General features: G+C 41.8%; 2 protein-coding genes across 2 annotated transcripts in view; one reads left to right on the forward strand and one right to left on the reverse strand.

Annotated features, from left to right (window-relative positions):
- Positions 1–2,056: 2,056 nt before the first annotated feature.
- On the reverse strand, positions 2,057–13,388 carry ttc24 (tetratricopeptide repeat domain 24; the record flags this gene model as incomplete). Its single annotated transcript, XM_080425982.1, has 8 exons — positions 13,188–13,388; positions 12,452–12,745; positions 10,444–10,645; positions 4,698–4,904; positions 3,988–4,116; positions 3,261–3,382; positions 2,549–2,610; positions 2,057–2,150 (listed from the first exon to the last, which is right to left on the reverse strand). Exons 1-8 carry the CDS (start codon positions 13,380–13,382, stop codon positions 2,057–2,059), a joined length of 1,305 nt encoding a protein of 434 aa, XP_080282108.1. The 5' UTR covers positions 13,383–13,388.
- Positions 13,389–17,146: 3,758 nt separating this feature from the next.
- The window catches only part of iqgap3 (IQ motif containing GTPase activating protein 3), a 37,323-nt gene continuing 32,844 nt past the window's right edge, over positions 17,147–21,625 (forward strand). Inside the window, exons 1-4 of the mRNA XM_080425569.1 lie at positions 17,147–17,303; positions 19,654–19,741; positions 20,728–20,884; positions 21,511–21,588. Coding sequence (XP_080281695.1) covers positions 17,270–17,303; positions 19,654–19,741; positions 20,728–20,884; positions 21,511–21,588 — 357 coding nt within the window. The 5' untranslated portion in view covers positions 17,147–17,269. The remainder of the gene's footprint in view (positions 17,304–19,653; positions 19,742–20,727; positions 20,885–21,510; positions 21,589–21,625) is intronic.

Below are 21,625 nucleotides of genomic sequence, written 5' to 3' on the forward strand. Positions count from 1 at the left end.
ACAAACAGACAAACAGACAAACAGACAGACAAACAGACAGACAGACAGACAGACAGACAGACAGACAGACAGACAGACAGACAGACAGACAGATCAAATGTGTGCCGTACCCGTTTGTTGGAAGAGGGTTCGAACCCACACCTCCATCCACTTGTTCTACTGGACAAAAAGTAGACACAGGCTCTGTTAGCTGGTATCTACGTATATTAGCTGGTACCTTTGCTGTATAGTGAGATAGGGGGTTTCCAATGGAACGTACAAATGGAACCAACCTTTGGTTCCATTTGTACGCTCCCAGAGTTACGGGGGCCCTTGACATTTTTTAAGTTTAAGAACCACTTGTGTAGTGGTTATATAGGAGACTTTGTTCCATGATACACACTGATGAAAGCCTATAGTTGATACATCTGTTGTCAGTGAACTATTTTAAACACATTGTGTGTTTATGTGTTGTTTTAAAAAGTAACATTCAATTAAAAACAAGTACATAATTTACTTTTTAGTCATAGTAGTATAGTGGTCTAAAATAACTTACAATGGCGTTATGGAGTAGTATTTCAATAGACCTATAGGCCAGTGGTTCTCAAAGTGGGGTCCAGGGACCCTCAGGGTTCCTTGGGGGGATTCCATATGGACCCTTGCAGGTCTGTAACTATGAGTCCATTTGGTGTAATTTGTACACTCTCAGAGCTATGGGGGTCCTTGAAATTCAGGAGATTGAGAACCACTGGCTTCGGCGAAGTTCTGCCTATAATGCCATGCCCAAAACAGACATGGCCAGGTTGGACGTGGTTGAATACAGATGAACAGACAGCAGGGGGATACTGACCGGGTCGGGGGTCCTGCTGGTTCACAGTGTGCCCTGGTTGTTCAGCAGCTGCCGACGCACCATCCTTTGCTCCTACCTCCTCCCTGTCCGTGGACTCCTGTACTGACTCCCTCCCCTGCTCCCCCTTGTGCACATACACACCACTTCCTGCGCACACACACACACACACACACACACACACACACACGCACACACACACGCACACGCACACGCACACGCACACGCACACGCACACGCACGCACGCACACGCACACGCACACGCACGCACACACAATATTAGTAAAATATAAATGTCTGCCTGACAGCAACGATATTCTGTTCTATTCTATGAGACACATTACTCTAACAGCTGGACAGTCAAACACATACAGACCTTCACCTGTTACTATGTGGCCGTTTGGCATGTGGGGATGTTGGTTCAATTCCCTTCCTTGGCTTTGCGGGCTTGGCCCTGGTCTTGGCCCTGGTCTCAAGTTCCTTTTTTAAATCAGATCAAAAGCATGTGAATGTAATATTGTGCGATGTATGTTTGATAAAGAAAATTAATCTAATAAACAAAACCTGACAGCACACCAGTGTTGATTTTGTCGACTAAAACTATGACGAAAGATCTTCGTCTACAACCTTTTTTCCCTGACGAAAACTATATAAAAACTAAGCTATGATGACTAAAACTAAGACTAAATATATTGACAATTTTGTCAACAAATAAAAACTAGACTAAAATGTTAGGGAGGGACAAAGCCATTTTATGTTTGGTTGCGCTCAGGTGGTTGCGCTATGAAAATAGCAGATCTACAAGCTCACAACGCGTCGTGAGCTTGTAGATCGGCTATTTTCAGCCAAAATACATATTAGTCGACTAAATCAACTGTAGATTTAGTCGACTATAATCTTATAATATTTAGTCGACTAAAACTAGACTAACAGTATAACATTTCAGATGACTAAAATATGACTAAAACGAAATGGAATTTGATTCAAAAGACTATGACTAAAACTGAATCAAAATGTGCTGTCAAAATCAACACTACAGCACACAGCTACTTCAATAACCAAAATCAATAATGTGACAAATATTAATATAAAAAGTATTTTATTAGATAACAATCTTCCCTCTTCCAGAGGTCAGGAGATACCAGACTGCAGAATGCTGTGATTGACCAATGAGGATGGAGCATCCAATACTAACGCATAGTAGTAAAAAATGCACAATGTCTTAAATGTCAACTGAAGAAGAAGCTGGTTGGTCGATTCTTACCTGTCAGGTGGCCCTGGAGGAATATGGCTTCTGATTGGCCGACGGGAACGTGGACCTCTCTGTGTGGAGAGAAAATGTGTGGTTCATATGATGATGGAAATAGTTTCTGCAGTAAAAGCTAGTTTTGTGTCTATTATCCCGTGGGAGAGTTACATGTCTGCTGTGATGGCCTGGGGCCTCTGGAGTCAAATGGTACAAACTGCCCAGTAAAAGAAAAAGAGAAGGAAAAAAATTGCACACCTGTAATGTCCATGCTCAGTGACAGACACACCTGTTCTGGGCATGCTCAGTAACAGACACACCTGCTCTGTGCATGCTCAGTAACAGACACACCTGCTCTGTGCATGCTCAGTAACAGACACACCTGCTCTGTGCATGCTCAGTAACAGACACACCTGCTCTGTGCATGCTCAGTGACAGACACACCTGTTCTGGGCATGCTCAGTAACAGACACACCTGCTCTGTGCATGCTCAGTAACAGACACACCTGTTCTGGGCATGCTCAGTAACAGATACACCTGTAATGTTCAGGGCAAATATAAGGTGTTTTGGTATGAAAACCCACCTTTGTAATTTAACCAAGTATCATATAACTACATGTCCAAACAGCTTGAAAATCAGCTTATAATAGTTATGATTTGAATTGTGGAAAGATCTCCTGCTTCAATAGACATACATGTCAGCCATGTTGATGCATCAAGGACACAATAAACAGCAGCAGCCAATGCGGTATCTACGTGTATATATATTATATCTACTGTATGTGTTCAGCGATAGACACACCTGTAATGCTCTGGGCATGCTCAGTGAGAGTTGGAGCTGTATTGTTTCAGTCAGTTTCTTGACTAGATGGTCCTGGACAGAAGTTGACATGTCCTAGAGAGAGAGAGAGAGAGAGAGAGAGAGAGAGAGAGAGAGAGAGAGAGAGAGAGAGAGAGAGAGAGCGAGAGAGAGAGAGAGAGAGAGAGGTTATACTGTGTCAAAATTGGTCAAAACTGAGGAGTCAAACTAGGCTGCGATATAAGTCTGACTCAATACAAGAAATATGTACACATTCTCTTTGGTCAATCAGTTTTTAAAGCATCCAAAACAAACAAAATAAAGATGTCAGCTGAGAGAGACAGAGGGACAGAGAGAGAGAGCTGATTATAATGACAGTAGTTGTCACCTTGCAGTGTGCGTGTGCAGTTAGTGCCTGTTTGTAGAACTCGGTGGCTTTATCCAAACGTCTCAACTTGAAATGAGCTTCTGCTAAACCTTCACACGCCTGAAGCTGACCACTGTAGTCATCTGCACACAGGGGAGAGAGAGAGAGAGAGAGAGAGAGAGAGAGAGAGAGAGAGAGAGAGAGAGAGAGAGAGAGAGAGAGAGAGAGAGAGAGAGACACAGAGAGAGAGAGAGAGAGAGAGACAGACAGAGAAAGAGACAGAGAGAGACAGACAGAGAAAGAGACAGAGAGAGACAGACAGAGAAAGAGACAGACAGACAGACAGACAGACAGACAGACAGACAGACAGACAGACAGACAGACAGACAGACAGACAGACAGACAGACAGACAGACAGACAGACAGACAGACAGACAGACAGACAGACAGACAGACAGACAGAGAGTGGGTGGGATGAAAGTGTGGGAAGAAAAGAGATGGACAGACATAGAAGAGATGAAGTATGACACGACAGGTCATTAGTGGAGAAACAAAGAGGGAGACAGAGAAAAGAGTTACATGATGATTGACACACACACACACACACACACACACACACACACACACACACACACACACACACACACACACACACACAATATTACAGTACAAATGAACAGTACACTGTACATACTATACTGTATATAAACAATGTTTACGTACATATACACACTGTATTGTTTGTTACCTGCATCTCTGAAACCCTGCAGTGCGTGGAGGTAGCTCTCTGCTGCCTCCTCATCCTCACCCAGCTGACCGTAGGCGTAACCCAGGTTACTGAAACACCTTGCCTGGTCCCCACGTCTGCCTAGAGACCCTACACGCACACGCACACAAACACACACGGTACCATATTATCTATTCTAACCCCTATTCATTACATTAAATGAATTTGTAGTGAGTAGTAATTTATGTGGTTTATGCTGATGAAGTCAAAGTTGCGTGCCGGTGTCATGCACTGAAAATAACAGATCTACAACACAACACAACATGTCGATGTTGATGTCCTCGCAGATGTAGTTAATACAAACGTACGTGTGTGTGTGTGTGTGTGTGTGTGTGTGTGTGTGTGTGTGTGTGTGTGTGTGTGTGTGTGTGTGTGTGTGTGTGTGTGTGTGTGTGTGTGTGTGTGTGTGTGTGTGTGTGTGTGTGTGTGTGTGTGTGTGTGTGTGTGAGAGTGAGTGAGTGAGTGAGTGAGTGAGTGAGTTTGTTTACAGTTTACAGTTTAGGCATTTAGCGACTTACAGTAAGCAAGGACACAAGATAATACATCATAATACACATAATACATCAAATGCATAAAAATAGTAATCTAATGATAAAGTAATACATAAGTAAACCAATAAACCAATAAACCAATAATCGTGCGTGCGTGCGTGCGTGCGTGCGTGCGTGTACCATGTATCCCAGCAGCCTCTCTGTGATAGTCCAGCGCCGGGCGGTACTCTCCCAGAGAGTTACAGGCGGCGCCCAGGTTCTGTAGCACCACCGCCAGCCTGGCGGGCTGTGACGTCACCAGAGACACGGCCCGCTGGTACACGTCCTGAGCCTCAACGAAACACCTCAGCTGGGAGAACATGCCCCCCACCCTGTTGTACAGCTCCGCTGGAACACAAGGGATACCAGTGGTGTAAAGTAACTAAGTACATTTACTCAAGTACTGTACTTAAGTAAAATGTTTAGGTATTTTTACTTTTACTTCTACTCCACTACATCTCAGAGGCAAATATTGTGCTTTTACTTATTTGAAAACTTTAGTTAGTAGTTACTTTGCAGATATAAATTATTACATTATAAAACATTAACCACTTTAGCCCTATTTTATACGTAGGCTGTTTGAAAATAGTCGATCTACAAGTTCTACAAGATCTACAAGCTCACAACGCGTCGCATGAGCTTGTAGATCTGCTATTTTCAAACATTTTAGTACTTTTACTGTTGGTACTTTATATTGTACTTTTACTCAAGTAGCATTTTGAACACAGGCCTTTTACTTGTAACAGGGTATTTTGATATATTGCGTATATTGGTTATTGGTATTGCTACTTTTGCTTAAGTAAAATATCTGAGTAGGCCTACTTCTTCCACCACTGAAGGGATACACAAGGATATTCAAGGACCCCCACAGCTCTGAGAGCGCACAAATGGAACCAAATGGACTCGTAAGGGTCCATTTGGTTCACTCTCAGAGTTACAAACCTGGTTATTTCAGAGAGACATTGATCCATGAATAAAAGATCACAGTAAAGCATATCACTTTTTGTAGACCAGCACAAAAATTGATACGTACAGTAGATGACTGACATTATATTGTTGTTTGTTATGCTGTTTAGTGTTTTTTGTTAAAGAGGACCACAATGGAAACAAATAAGCCCTCTGGTTTATTGTGTTTTCATCCTCGGTGAAGTGCTTCTGTGCTCTTTTTTTGTCACCAAATAAAATCAATCAATCAATATAAACTGGCAACATGAAGTCTGAGATCCACATGGAGGACAAGCCGTAGTTACTTAACCACGCTCGATATGTGTGTGTGTGTGTGTGTGTGTGTGTGTGTGTGTGTGTGTGTGTGTGTGTGTGCGCGTGCGTGTGTGAGGAGGCGCTGTTGCCTTCATCCATGATTGATGTCTACTGTGTTAGTCTGACAAGAATGTCAACTATATCGTGTACGTAACAATGTTCTGCCCTCCGGGCACTTTGTAGCTGGCTGTTTTCTTATTGTCTGACAACACTGGCAGTCAGACAGTAGTATGCTTGTGCTTTTGTTTATGTGGACATAAATACATATTTCAAATGTGGCATCACCCCTCACCACCCACATCCATGGACCTGCATGTGTAACTGAGATAGAAGCACTTCCTTAAGAACCAGCCTCCCCTGAGTCCTTCCTAGCGTAGTCTGGAGAGTATAGGTAATGCATTCACAGACAAACGTCAAATAACAGACAGATTGGTTCTGTTAGCTGGATATATTCAGGGAGTGTCTTCCTTGGCCTACTGGCAGCATGCACAAAAGGTTTGGCGCAGAGATGAGAACTCTCTCTCTCTCTCTCTCTCACACACACACACACACACACACACACACACACACACACACACACACACACACACACACACACACACACACACACACACACACACACACACACACACACACACACACACACACACACACACACACACACACACACACACGGATAGAGGTAAAAAACATAATCTCTCGCCCCGCCTTCCGCTGGCAGAGATAAATATAGTCATAAGAAGAGAGAAACAAACAAAGAGAGAAACAATAGGAAAACAACAGGACGACAATATCAAATAGAGTAAAATTATTTATACACTGTGGTTAACGATGAATACAATTCAAATTATTCATTATTTCAATGGGATATTCCAATTGTGACGGTCCGATGGTAATACCGCCCACCCCTACGGTCTGCATAGAATGTTGTGGACCCTGGTCTTGAAGAGTGTCTGTGTGTGTGTCCGAGGGGACTCCTTCGGTAGATATACATACAGCTCATCCCTGGGAAACAGCACGGTAGATTACTTTATCACGGACATAAACCTGGCATCGCTCAGAGCTTTCACAGTCAGCCCGCAAACACCCCTGTCAGACCACAACAGAACCACAGCCTTTCTAAACAGATCAACACACAGACACAAAGAACAAACGCCAAACAAACTACATACTATAAGAAAACGTTACAAATGGAATGAACACAGCGCAGAAGCTTTCCAAAATGCTATTAGGCAAAAACAAGTCCAATCACAACTGGATCAGTTCCTAGAAAAAACCTTTGAAAAAAACAGTGAAAGTGTAAACAGGGCAGTAGAAGGCCTCAATCATATATTTGAACTAACAGCCTCACTAGCAAACCTAAAAGTATCAAACAGGAAAGCCAGAAAAAATGTTGAGAATGACAAATGGTACGATAACGACTGCAATAATCTCAGGAAAAAATTAAGGAAACTATCAAACCAAAAACACAGAGACCCAGACAACCACAACACACGTTGTCATAAAATAAAAACACTTAAAACCAAGAAGGCCTGCGGGGCAGACGGTATTCTAAATGAAATGATAAAATTCACCGACCTCAAATTCCAAATAGCCATACTAAAACTCCTAAATATCGTGCTCAGCTCTGGGATCTTCCCCAGCACATGGAATCAAGGGCTGATAACGCCACTCCACAAAAGTGGAGACAAATATGACCCAAATAACTACCGCGGGATCTGTGTAAACAGCAACCTCGGAAAGATCCTCTGCATGATCCTCAACCACAGAATTCTAAACTTCCTCACAGAAAGCAATGTCCTGAGCAAATCACAAATTGGCTTTCTACCAAAATATCGCACAACAGACCACATTTACACTCTAAACACCCTAATTGACAACCAATTAAACAAAAACAAAAGCAAATTATTCTCCTGCTTTGTCGACTTCAAAAAAGCATTCGATTCAATTTGGCATGAGGGTCTGATGTACAAACTGTTGGAGAGTGGCATTGGGGGGAAAACCTATGACATCATAAAATCAATGTACACTAACAACAAATGTGCAGTTAAAATAGGCGAAAAGCACACAGACTTTTTCCCCCAAAGCCGAGGAGTTAGACAGGGATGCAGCCTGAGTCCAACACTCTTCAACATATATATCAACGAATTAGCAAAAACGTTAGAACAGTCCACAGCTCCAGGCATCCCCTTGGCAAACACAGAAATCAAATGCTTACTTTTTGCAGATGACCTGCTGCTGCTGTCTCCAACCAAGGAAGGACTACAGCAGCAACTTGATCTCCTACACAAATTCTCCCAGACATGGGCCCTGACAGTGAACCTAACTAAGACTAAAATCATGATATTTCAAAAAAGATCCAGCCGCCAAAACCATCAATTTTTCCTAAATACAATCCCACTAGAACAAACAAAAAACTATACCTACCTTGGCCTAAACATCAGCAGCACAGGGAACTACAACCAAGCTGTAAAGGACCTGAGAGACAAGGCAAGAAGGGCATTCTATGCTATCAAAAGAAACATCAAAATAGACATCCCAATTAAAACCTGGCTTAAAATACTGGACTCTGTGATAGAACCAATTTCCCTCTATGGTTGTGAGATCTGGGGACCACTAGCAAACCATGACCTTGAAAAATGGGATAAACACCAAACCGAGACCCTACACACAGAATTCTGCAAATCCATTCTCCGTACCCAGCGAAAAACACCAAATAATGCATGCAGGGCAGAATTAGGACGATACCCACTAATTATCAAAATAAATAAGAGAGCACTTAAGTTCTACAACCACCTAAAAGAAAGTGACCTAGATGCACTCCATAACAAGGCACTCACACACAGCGAAACCCTAGAGATATGCCCCCTCAGCCAGCTGGCCCTGGAACTCCGGGCACAAACACAAACAGAGCCACGAGATAGAAAACCCATTGGACTAAACCAAATTATAAAACAGCAAAAGGAAAACTACCTGACACACTGGAAAGAAGCAACACAAAAGCAGAGTAAACTAGAATGCTATCTGGCCCTAAACAGAGAATACGCAGTGGCAGAATACCTGAGCACCGTGACTGACCCAAAACAAAGAAAAATCTTAACTAGGTACAGACTCAGTGAGCACAGTCTTGCGATCGAGAAAGGTCGTCACAGGCAGACCTGTATCCCGAGAGAAGACAGACTATGCACCCACTGCACACAAAATGAAGTGGAAACCGAGCTACACTTCCTAACCGTCTGTCCATTGTACCAAGACATCAGAGACACATACTTCCCACAGATTACAACCACACACGGAGATTTTGAAAACATGACCAATGACAAAAAACTCCCATACCTGCTGGGCGAAGTACAACAATGTGCAAACACAGCAGCAAGATTCGTGAGTTGCTGTGATAGGAAAAGGATATCAAACGGAACACAACCACCCTAAAGACTAATCATTGTGTATATTCCGGCACTATACCTGCACCCAGTGATCTTGGTACATAGAAATTGACCTATCGAAGATTCTGACTTTCAAATGTACATATTTTTTGTTTTGATTGTATTGCTGTATTGTTGTATTATGCTTTCTGCTTTGGCAATGTAAACGTATGTTTTCTCATGCCAATAAAGCCCTTTGAATTGAATTGAATTGTGTGTCAGTCTGTCTGTCTGTCCGTCAGTCATCAATCCCTCCGGGCATATTACGAATGCATATTATTGTCCAAATATGGAGGGATTAGAGATTCACAGGAAAGCCAAGCCTTTATTTTTATACAACAATGTGACTAAACCAAGCCCCCGAGGACTTGGGCCCAAAACATGAACGAGCAAAACAGAGTCGAACAAAGGGCTCGACTCACGGGTTAGTGCATGGAGTTGGTTTGTGACGTGGACACATAAAGGACACTAATGCGCATGCTTAGGCCCATGATGTCAGCAAACCCATTGGCCCAATTCCTTCAGGAGAAGTACTTCCGAGGAGCATGCACTGGGTGAGAAACTTTCATTGAAATGTGTGGGGTTCCAGGGGGGTCCCCAGGGGTCCTTGAGGGGGTTCCCAGCTACATTTGCTAATATAGCATAAAAATAATCACTTTACTACATACATCGGCTATTTTTAAATCGCCTCACGATGCAACGCGTTGTGTCTTGTAGGTCTGCTATTTTAAAAGAAATGTAATTTAGTTTTTGAAAGATTTAGATTTTTTTTTTTTACGTTTTAACAACACAAATTGGCCGCCATCAGACTTATGAACACACATTGAACATTACATGGCCCGGACTATATGGCCACATGTCTGTGGCTAATGTATTGGACCTATGACAATACGTTTTGCACTTCTAGGTAGTTTAGATCTTTTATATAGATTGTTTATTTATTTAAGCAGTTCAGTTTTTAACACAGATCACATTTGACACCTTTATCATCTTACTCTTGAGACTCTAGCTGCTGTGTTGGTTTAGCGCACAATGAATTTCACTTGCCTTTCACTTTGTAATTGGTATTGTTGACAATAAAGTTGAACCTTGAATCTTGAAGGGGGGTCCCTGGCACAAAATATTTTCAGATGGGGGTCAAAACATTTTGGGGGTCTTGACATGAAACTATTTGAGAACCACTGGAACCACTAAAGCTTTACCTCGGCTCTCTGAGTCCGTGATGACATCGCTCAGCTGCAGGCATTGTGTCAGCACGTTGATGATGTCATCGTTGGTGAAGTCGTCTGATTGGAGCATGTGACTGGCGGCCTGTTGGAGCGCGTCAGTGGCACGGTCCCGCCTGCCAGACACGCTGTAACTCTCTGCCGCTCTCACACAGCACTGTGCTGCCTGGGTCATGTCCTGTAACACACACACACGCACGCACGCACGCACGCACGCACGCACGCACGCACGCACGCACGCACGCACGCACGCACGCACGCACGCACGCACGCACGCACACACACACACACACACACACACACACACACACACACACACACACACACACACACACACACACACACAAAGTTGAGGCATGAATACGGCTGTATGTCATGTGAACATATCAAACCACCATGGAGGGTCACACTCAGAAATAAAAGTCCTTTGTTTCTATTGATAAGGATGACAAACGTTTCGGCTATCCAGCCTTCATCAGTGTGTGGATAGTTTGTCATCCTTATCAATATGAGGCATATGGAACAATAAAAAGTATGGACTTTTATTTCTGAATGCGACCCTCCATGGTTTGATTTATTGAATAACACACCAGATTGGTCAGATCACAGTGGCAGAGTTAAGTTTGTTATGTGAACATAACATAATGGCTGTTTTTGTTTTGAAGTTGTGCTTTTTATCCAGTTTTTAAGCCTTTATTTGACAGTCATGTGGAGAGACAGGGGAATGCAGAGAAAGAGTAGGGGAGTGACATTCAGCAAATTGTCCGTACATCCCTCCCGGAATCGAACCGGAAACTCACTGGGCAGGGCATTGATCGCATGTGGGATGTGCCCCAACCACGCGGCTATTGTGTTGTCCCGATATTGGTGTGATTTATGTGAATATTGGTGTGTGTGTGTGTGTGTGTGTGTGTGTGTGTGTGTGTGTGTGTGTGTGTGTGTGTGTGTGTGTGTGTGTGTGTGTGTGTGTGTGTGTGTGTGTGTGTGTGTGTGTGTGTGTGTGTGCGTGCGTGCGTGCGTGTGTGTGTGTGTGTGTGTGTTATGTGAACACTGCTGTGTGTTATGGGAGTATTGATGTGTGTGTTATATGTTACGTGAATATTGGTGTGTGTGTGTGTGTTGTGTGCCCTTGTGTGAAGCTATAATCTCATTAGGTGTGTATGAAATGCCGTGTCAGCACTAAAACAGCTGCTAATCCACTGCTTATTAAAACAGCCAGCAGGAGTCGACTTACAGTACAGGACAGGTTGAGATTTAATTCTGATGCCTGGAATTAGAATCACAAAGTGACCAAAACAAAAAACATGTTGTTTATGTTATTGATATCAAAATACTGAATCGAAGACTGTGGTTGTACCGGTCAGCTCCCAGTGATCAACAGTATTAGACTGTGGTTGTACTGGTCACCTCCCAGTGACCAACAGTATTAGACTATGGTTGTACTGGTCAGCTCCCAGTGACCAACAGTATTAGACTGTGGTTGTACTGGTCAGCTCCCAGTGGTCAATGTGGTCCGTGGTGTAAAGTAACTAAGTACATTTACTCAAGTAAGTCTAATTTTGAGGTACTGTTACTTCTACTCCACTACATCTCAGAGGCAAATATTGTACTTTTATTCCACTACAATTATTTAAAAACTTTAGTTGCTAGTTACTTTGCAGATATACATTATTACATTATAAAACACACATTAACCACTTGAGCCCTATTTTATAGGCTATTTGAAAATAGCAGATCTACAAGCTCACAACGCGTCACATCGCGATGCGTTGTGAGCTTGTAGATCTATTTTCAAACATTTCAGTACTTTTACTTTTGGTACTTTTGATGCCAATACTTTTTGTACTTTTACTCAAGTACATTTTGAATTCCGGACTTTTACTTGTAACAGAGTATTTCTATATTGCAGTATTGGTACTTTTACTTACAAGTAAAGAATTTGAGTACTTTTCCCACCACTGTGGTTGTACCGGTTGTCACTGACCTTCATCTGGAGGTGACAGTGGCTCATCTTCATGCACGTGTCCCCCTCGTTGGCTCCATCCCCCTGGGAGCGGTAGAGCTGGGCGGCCTGGTGGAAGTGAGTGGCGGCTTTCTGGTGCTGTTCCAGGGCCTGGTAGGCTATGGCCAGGTTGTACTGCAGGTCGGCCACCCGGTCCCCCCGCTCCGCCGGCTGGGCCAGGTTCAGGAAGCCCAGGCCGCTCTGAGGGTTCCCCGACTCCACGTACGCTGCGCCCAGGTTGAAGGAACATGCACTCTGGACCTTACTGTCCTCCAGCTGAGAGGATGAGACATGAGATGAGATGAGATGCTATCACTATATAATATGAGATGAGATGGGATCGGATCTCAGTTTTCTCTCTCTCTCTCTCTCTCTCTCTCTCTCAGCTGTCCTACTGTCCGTCTCTCATTCTCTCCCACACTGTCTCCTTCTCAGCTGTCCTACTGTCTGTCTGCTGTCTCTCCCACACTGTCTCTCTCTCAGCTGTACTATTGTCTGTCTCTCCCACACTGTCTCTCTCTCAGCTGTACTACTGTCTGTCTCTTCTATACACTGTCTTGGGCTTTTCTTTTTTTTCTCTAAGCACCTTAACCAACGTCCATAAGTATATCATGCACAGTATACATTGCTGCTATGCTCAGGCACCTTCGTCATATTTTTACTATATTACTATAGGTTCTAGTGTAAATATGTAGATAACTTGTTTGCAGTGTGTCACCTGTATAGAAGCTTTATAAGCTTTTTTGAAGCAGTCCAGAGCTTCCTGGTTCTGCCCACGCTGCAGAGCAACATGGCCGCTCTCTGTCAGCTCCTCTATCAGCTTCTGGCTCCTTCCCTTCACCTCCTTGTGGTCCCTCTTCTTCTTGCTCCTCTTCTTGGCTCCTTCGCGCGACGGAGAGCCGTCAGACGCCATGTTGGAACCTGCAGGGGACGGTGACCTGGCAACATGGTGGAAGGACTGGGGAAAGAGACAGACAGAGGAAAACAGACAGACAAATACAGTAGTGAGTTTTGGAGTATGTGAAGTAATTTTTCTGGCTTTGATATTCACCTGTTTCCTAGGCTGTGTGTTTTCCACTTCCTGTCGATTTGATCCAATGAAATCCAATGAAACTGGTCAGATGACCAATGATATCCAATGAAATCGACAGGAAGTGGAAAACACACAGCCTAGGAAACAGGTGAATACAGTGGAGATAGACCATACATGGGCAACTGGCGGCCCGGGGGCCACATGCGGCCCCCACCTTCACTTAATGTGGCCCGCAGGTTAATATCGGAATACTGATATATTATTGATTACAGCTGTTACAATTCCAAACATGCAAACATGACCCACTTTAATACTATAAACTATATAAAACCACTATGTTAAAGTTAACATAGGTATATAACTAAATGCATTTGAAATTAAATAAAAATTTTACTTTTTAGGATTCCAATTCAAAAATAGCAACAAAAAGAAATCAGGATTCCAATTCAAAAATAACAAAAAGAGCAGATCTACAAGCTCAAAACGTGTCGCACTGCGACGCGTTTTGAGCTTGTAGATCGGCTATTTTTGTGACTTTTGTGTGACATAGAATGGCAAAAATAAGAGGTGTCTGATAGTTAAAATACGGAGATAAGAGGTGTGTGCCCGACAGTATATGCAATGTGGCCCTCTGGAGTGAGTGTGGAAATATAGTGGCCCTCTACATCATCAAAATTGTCCACCCCTGAGATAGACAGAAAACAAGGAGAGCGAGTCTCGGGGACTGACATGCAGCAAATGGTCCGGCCGTGATCAGGCAGGCAGACAGACAGACAGACAGACAGACAGACAGACAGACAGACAGACAGACAATGTAGTTGCTATGTCATGTACAGACAGACACACGCACACGCACACGCACACACACAGTATACTGTATGCAGTATGCAGTATGTAGACAGACTTGACAGCTTTGTTGTCCTCCAGTCCGGATTTGAACCAGGACCACACCATAGCACTGAGGCTGCTCTTGTTATGTGTCTTCAGTGACATCCACTTAAAACACAGACAGTGGCAGAGTTTGGGATTTCAGCGCTGCATACATATTAGTAGACCGACTGGGAAACTGGGTGGGACTTTCTGGCACAGTATTATACTTGCCCTTGTCCTTTAATCATACTTAAAGGACAGGGACTACTTTGTGTCTTTAGAGGTACAGTAATTTCCCATCTTCAATTAAAGAAAAACTATACTGAAGTAATAGTTTTTGGAGCCATAGAAGAGCGATTAAAAGTCAGCCCTCAGCTTCAAATCAATAATGTTAAAAACCACCACCCATTGAACCCAAGCCAGAAATCTTGGTGCAGTCGCCGACTCAGACCTGAATATCAACAGCGACATTTAAGACAATTGCATTGTCTGCCTCTTATCTTCACCCAGAATGAAGGATTCATTTGGACTTGCGCTTCAGCAGGATTTAGATAAAAAAAACGTGTCGATGCATTTATATAGACTTGACTATTGTACCTTTGTGTTTTTTACAGGTCTCCCTAGAAAATCGGTCAGACAGGCTGCAGTTGATTCAGGACGCCTGAGTCCTTATTAATATGCTTTATATAATGCCTTATAATTATGGTGCCTGAGTCCTTATTAATACCAAGAAAGGGGAGCATATCACTCCAGTTCTTTGATCTTTACTCTGCCTCCCTGTCTGTCAAATAATTGATGGATGGTGTAGAGCCAAATTGTATTTCTGATCTTGTGATACAGCATGAATCATCCAGATCTCTCAGGTCATCTGGGACAGGACAGGGCTGTTTTCTGAAGCCAGAGTCAGAACGGTCTATAGTCGGAACTAAATGTGGAGAAGCAGTGTTACGTTTTTATGCACCACATACTGTATATCTGGAACAAACTCCCAGAAAACTGACAGACAGACAGACAGACTATTGCAGTATGTTGACTTCTTTTCATTTTAAATTTTCTTTCATCGACAAACTGTCCTTTGTTAGGAACCACTGCCCTCTAATGGAGGGTGGTTGGATAATCTCTCTCTTTCTCTTTGCAATAGTGGGTATATCTGCAGACGAGGAGCCTACACTGACAGATCAACTGCACTGAAAGAACTGCACTCACACAACTTAGTAGGTTTAGGCTTTAGTGTTAGGAATAGGGTTAGGGTTGGATTGGTGCATTTCTGTTTCATCCATCCATCCATCCAACTATGCATCCATCCACCCACCCACTCACTCACTCACACACACACGCACGCACGCACACACACACGCACGCACGCACGCACACATGCACACACACACACACACACACACACACACACACACACACACACACACACACACACACACACACACACACACACACACACACACACACACACACACACACACACACACACACTATACCATGTGTAATTGTCAATAAAGATGTCACAGTCAAAGTCAACCACACACTATCCTCCAAATAAATGTTAGATAATGCACTGCTGTCAGCTAAATGTCTAAAACCTAAATTATCCATCATTGTATTGTCGTAATGATGATAATCTATTCTTTCATTTTAAGTCTATTTGTCTTTCTGAGGTAAAATAAAATAATGTTATCTGAGAAAGCTCCATTACCCAATAAGTAAAAGTAAAAGCCAGAAGTAAAAGTATAGAAAAATTTAAATACTCCTCAAATGTGTACTTAAGTATAGTACTTGAGTAAATGTACTTAGTTACTTTACACCACTGCTACAAAGGTTAAATTTGTACATTGTAACTGTTACAAATAGATACATTAACACTGATACTTATTAATGTGTGCACTGTTTTTGAACTAAGCTAACATAAGCTAACGTTCCCAGACAATTAAACACTCACATTTCCAGGAACAGCAGCTGTCTCCCATTCTGTGGAACACTTCAACAGGCAATACACTAAACTCAATTAATTCACTGTGTTCATCAATTAATTAATTAATTCATTAATTCATGTAACAGTCCGAGTTGTAACCTAGATGAGGAACAGGAATGTGGCTTTAGCTCAGCTTGTTTGTTTTAGTTATTCCACCATGTTAGCAGATCCAGCTGGACAGGGGAGCTCCGTTACCATGGCAGCAGTAAACAACCAGCAAAATAAGCAGGAACACTTAACGTTAATAATAAATAATAAAATAAACTTAAAAAGCATGAATTAAATATGTAAAACATTAATAGATATAATTTGTTTAAATAAATATGTTTAGTAAATCTGAATCAAAAATTATGGTAGGCTAATAATGTGTGCCTAGGAAGGTCTGTTTTTTTTCCTGTCAGTTAAAAAACACAGTACAGACATAAAAAAAGACATAAAATAGACATCATTTATTAATATAAATTTGTACTAAATATGAACCAAACATGAATGTATAGTATATGACGTAGGAACCGATAGATAGACCTGTAGGCAGCAGCACGCGCTGAAGGCTAAATAATACATGAACTACTTTAACCACAATGCAAAGCGAGCCGCAGCTGTCTGTAGGCAGAAGGCTAAATAATAGATGAACTACTTTACCCACAATGCAAAGCGTCATCTTGAACCAATAGCGGAGCTGGTCGAGAGGTTAGCCAATGAGAGACGGGCGGGATATTTCAAATTGAATAGGCAAGACGTCACATACACGCCTCTGACAGAGACAAACGGGAGAGAGACACACACGCACACACACAACATTACTAACTCATAGAATGTTTTTATGTTGTTTACAGTGAGTTAGTGTGAGTTTTCTGTAACACATTTGGTGGAATAAGTGAATGTTTTGACTGGCAGGAGGAGTTTTATCAACATGGGAGAGTCTGGAGGAGCAACACGTTCAGGATGTAAGTGGAACTGAGTCGTTTTGTTTATTTACACTGGCTTAAGATCTTAAGAACTACTCTCATGTTTTACTTACTTACATACAAAGTAGCAATGCCACAATGTAGAAATCAGTGGTGGAAAGTAACCAATACATTTACTCAAGTACTGTAATAATTACACTTTTGAGATATTTTTTACTTTACTGGAGTATTTCCAATTTTCTGTACTTTTACTTCTACAGTCTCCACTACATTTGATCTCAGAGGCAAATATTATACTTTTGCTCCTCTACAATTATTTGAACACTTTAGTTACTAGTTACTTTGTAGATTTGGATTATTATTACAAAACATACATTAACCACTTCAGCCCTATTTAAACTTTGGCTATTTGAAAATAGCAGATCTACAAGCTCACATCGCCACGCGTTGTGAGCTTCAGTAGATCTGCTACTGAGACAAGATTTGTATGCATTTTGAAAACTTGAAATGGGACACTTCTGCATAATGAGTACTTTTACTTTTGGTACTTTGAGTACATTTTGATGCCAATACTTTTGCTCTTTTACTCGATTTAATTTTGAATATCATGCACAGTATACATCTGCTGCTGTGCTCACGCACCTTTATATCTTATTATATCTGGTACTATATAAATATGTTGATGATTTGCTTGTTTTCTTTGATTGATCTCCTTTCCCCCTTGCCCCCCTCTTCTTCTTCCCTTTCTTTTTTCTATGGAAATAACAATATGATGGGAACAATGCACGGAAACGAGTTTCACCCACTTTTTTTTACTTCTTTAAACCTGTGATGTGACAATAAAGCTGATTCTGAATATCAAACTTTTACTTGTAAAGAGTATTTCTACATTGCAGTATTGATATTTTTTACTTAAGTACAAAATATGAGTACTTCTTCCACCACGGCATTTCACAATCATATCATTGAAGTGTAATTAGTAATGCATTAATGTGTTCATCACTTTAATGTTTCAGCTGGTAAAGGTGGGACTGATTTGATTTTAATTACTTTATGTGCTACTGGGTAGCTTAACTTATAATAATACATCATCATCATCATCTTCTATAATTAGAATGTTAACATAATATAAAAGGAAAACAGCCATGTAAAAGTTGAAAACACTGCAACAATTATCCCCATATAACCTCACCCATCGCTCGCTGTAGCTTGGGACACGGTCACATACTGTCTGTAGCACCATTATCATCCATACATGGGGTGCTGGGACAGTGGAGGTATCTTTGACCAATTGTCCAACACCGTATTGCTAATTTGAAGGCACTACTGATATGTTCCTACTGATGTCTGTCTGTGGTAAAAATGGGGTGGTAAAATGAAAGGTGCTCTAAGGTGATTATTATTATTTATATATTTTAATTTGTGTTAAATAGCTCTATATTCTTTCTGATTGTAATCATTGCTATAGACTAGTGTGTTTGTTCAGTAACAGGGGTCTCCCTTTCTCTCCAGCTCCTTTACAGGAAAAAAAAAGTTCATGTCAATTTTGTATCTAATCAGAAGAGAGAACTCATACAGGATAAACAATTGAAATCGGAAGTGATGAAACTAAAAGTGAGCAGGCCAAAATAAAACTGGAATACACAAAGCTAATAAGTGGGTTCTCTCATCTGATTGGATGAAAATGAGCTGGAGAGACCCCTGTTACAGAACAAACACTCTATAGCACTGATTACTATCAGAATATATATAGAGAGGTTTAACTTTTTAATACAAAAAACTAAAACCATCCCGTTTTGTTTTAACGAGAGTTACCTCACCTTTAAAATCTACTGTGAAGCAGAGGTCTTTTTGACAGCCTGTGCAATGTTTAACACGGAAGTGCATTCTCGATCCGCTGCAGTTTGGGAGCGTGCGTGGGAGTTTTAAATTCTGCACAGGCTGCCAAAAAACTGAATATCATTTTACCACCTCATTTTTACTCTGTAGGAACTATAGGAACATGTCAGTATCTTTAAAGTACTTAGCAATACAACATTGAAAACTAGGTAAAATACCTCCCCTGGCCCTGCTATGTGACTAAGTCCCAGGCCACAGCGAAGAGTGAGGTCACAGTGAAATCCTCTGTATTAATTTCACTCTTGAATGTGTACAACTATAGCCAGTTGAACCCATACAGGTCAATTTGGGTCCATTGACACTCAAATGGATAACACAGGTCAGGATTTTAACTTTGTTGGAATAATAATACGTTTTCTCCTATAATAACATGTCCAAAATATGGAGGCCAGGTTGAAAGTGGAAAGTGGAAATGCCAAAGGAAAGCACTCAAAGTTAAAAGTACTCTCTGACTAGCGTCCGTTGCTGATTTGAATTGTTTGTTTTGCAGATGAGCGTCTGACAGCAGAGGAGATGGATGAACAACGCATCCAGAATGTGGCTTACCAGTACTTATGTCGACTGGAGGAAGCCAAGAGGTCAGTCTGGAATTCATAAAACTAGTCTGTCTAGTATGACTAGTTCTGTTAATCAGCGTTCTTCTGGGGTTACAGGAATGCAGATCTACTAACAGTTATGCATCCATTTTAACCATTTCATTTATGTCCACACAATGGAGAAATGTACAGGGACACAGCATTGTCACTCAGTACTCTATGACTATAAGTAACAGCGTCTCCGCCATATATGGCGGCTGCCAATTATAGCAGAGACGGCACAATACTTTGCCAGCCTTTTTGCCTCCTTTTTTGGCCATCCCAACCAAGTAGTTGAAACCCTCTAACAACCAGTCAGTGGGTATGTCCTCCTAGGCTGCCAAATATAAAAATCAAATAGTCCTCACCTATAACCTAGCTCTGAGATGGTATGTAGAAGTGGTTGGTATTTAATGACTTAACATAAAGGCTTCCTCTAGCCATCTCTAATACAGATTCTTCCCTGGACTCTTCATCAGCCACAACAACATCTGGTGCACTAACTGTCAAAACACACACACACACACACACACACACACACACACACACACACACACACACACACACACACACACACACACACACACACACACACACACACACACACACACACACACACACACACACACACACACACACACTACATATTATGCTGGGACCTGTGAATATATTTTAGTATCCTACTAATTTCACTGTTATGAACTTATGTCTATTGTTATTTTATTGCCTTTCCTTCATATTGCTGCAATGTAAAACAAAAAACCTCTATACTTGGGTAATGGGAGGTAACAATAAAGAATCTTGTGTGTGTGTGTGTGTGTGTGTGTGTGTGTGTGTGTGTGTGTGTGTGTGTGTGTGTGTGTGTGTGTGTGTGTGTGTGTGTGTGTGTGTGTGTGTGTGTGTGTGTGTGTGTGTGTGTGTGTGTGTGTGTGTGTGTGTGTGTGTGTGTGTGTGTGTGTGTGTGTGTGTGTGTGTGTGTGTGTGTGTAGGTGGTTGGAGGCAGTGCTTCACGAGGAGGTCCCAGCTCCAGTAGAGCTGGAGGAGGCCTTGAGGAATGGTGTTCTGTTGGCTAAACTGGGTCACTGTTTCGCTCCCAACATCGTCCCTTTGAAGAAGATCTACGACGGGGACCAGCAGCGCTACAAGGTCAACACGCGTCTCCTCATACATCAGCTTTGGTGTTGTTTTCTCCGGAGGTGCCCTTGAGCAAGGCAAAACGCATTGAACTCAATTAGAAACACACTTAGTTGTTGTTGGGCAGTAAACAGAAATGTTTTGTATTTATATCTTCCAATGCCAAAAATATGATTAAATCATTCATCATAATTATTTGTATGAAAATAATTAATACAATTTCTTGAAAACACAGAATAAAGTCTACACATTGTAATTTGCTCCAACTGACTGTTTATTGTGATGTTTTGGTCACAACTGGATCTTTATCCGGATGTCTATTTTCACCCTGGGGTCCCTTTTTTGGGCATATCATCACAATGTTCCAAAATGTTTAAAAAACGGCAAAACTTTTTCGATCTGTAACGGTGTTGTGAGCTTGTAGATCAGCTTTTTCAAGTGACACTTTACTATGATGAAGTATTATAAATCAGGTTTTAATCTAGTCTGATGTGTACATAGTTCATACATTGTGATCGTTCATTTAAATCTGTAATCCTATAATGGTAGACATCAATCTCATCTGCCTCTATTATTGTACATAAACGTCATACAGTGGTTTGTATTCTAATGTCTGTGTGTGTGTGTGTGTTATTCAGGCGGCCGGGTTGCAGTTTCGTCACACAGACAACATCAACCACTGGAGGAATGCAATGATGGAGGTCGGACTGCCAACGGTAAATAGATTACTGAGACAAAGTGACCATGATGTCA

This window comes from Gymnoscopelus braueri (genome assembly GCF_963280865.1).
Source record: "Gymnoscopelus braueri genome assembly, chromosome: 4".
Classification (NCBI taxonomy): domain Eukaryota; kingdom Metazoa; phylum Chordata; class Actinopteri; order Myctophiformes; family Myctophidae; genus Gymnoscopelus; species Gymnoscopelus braueri.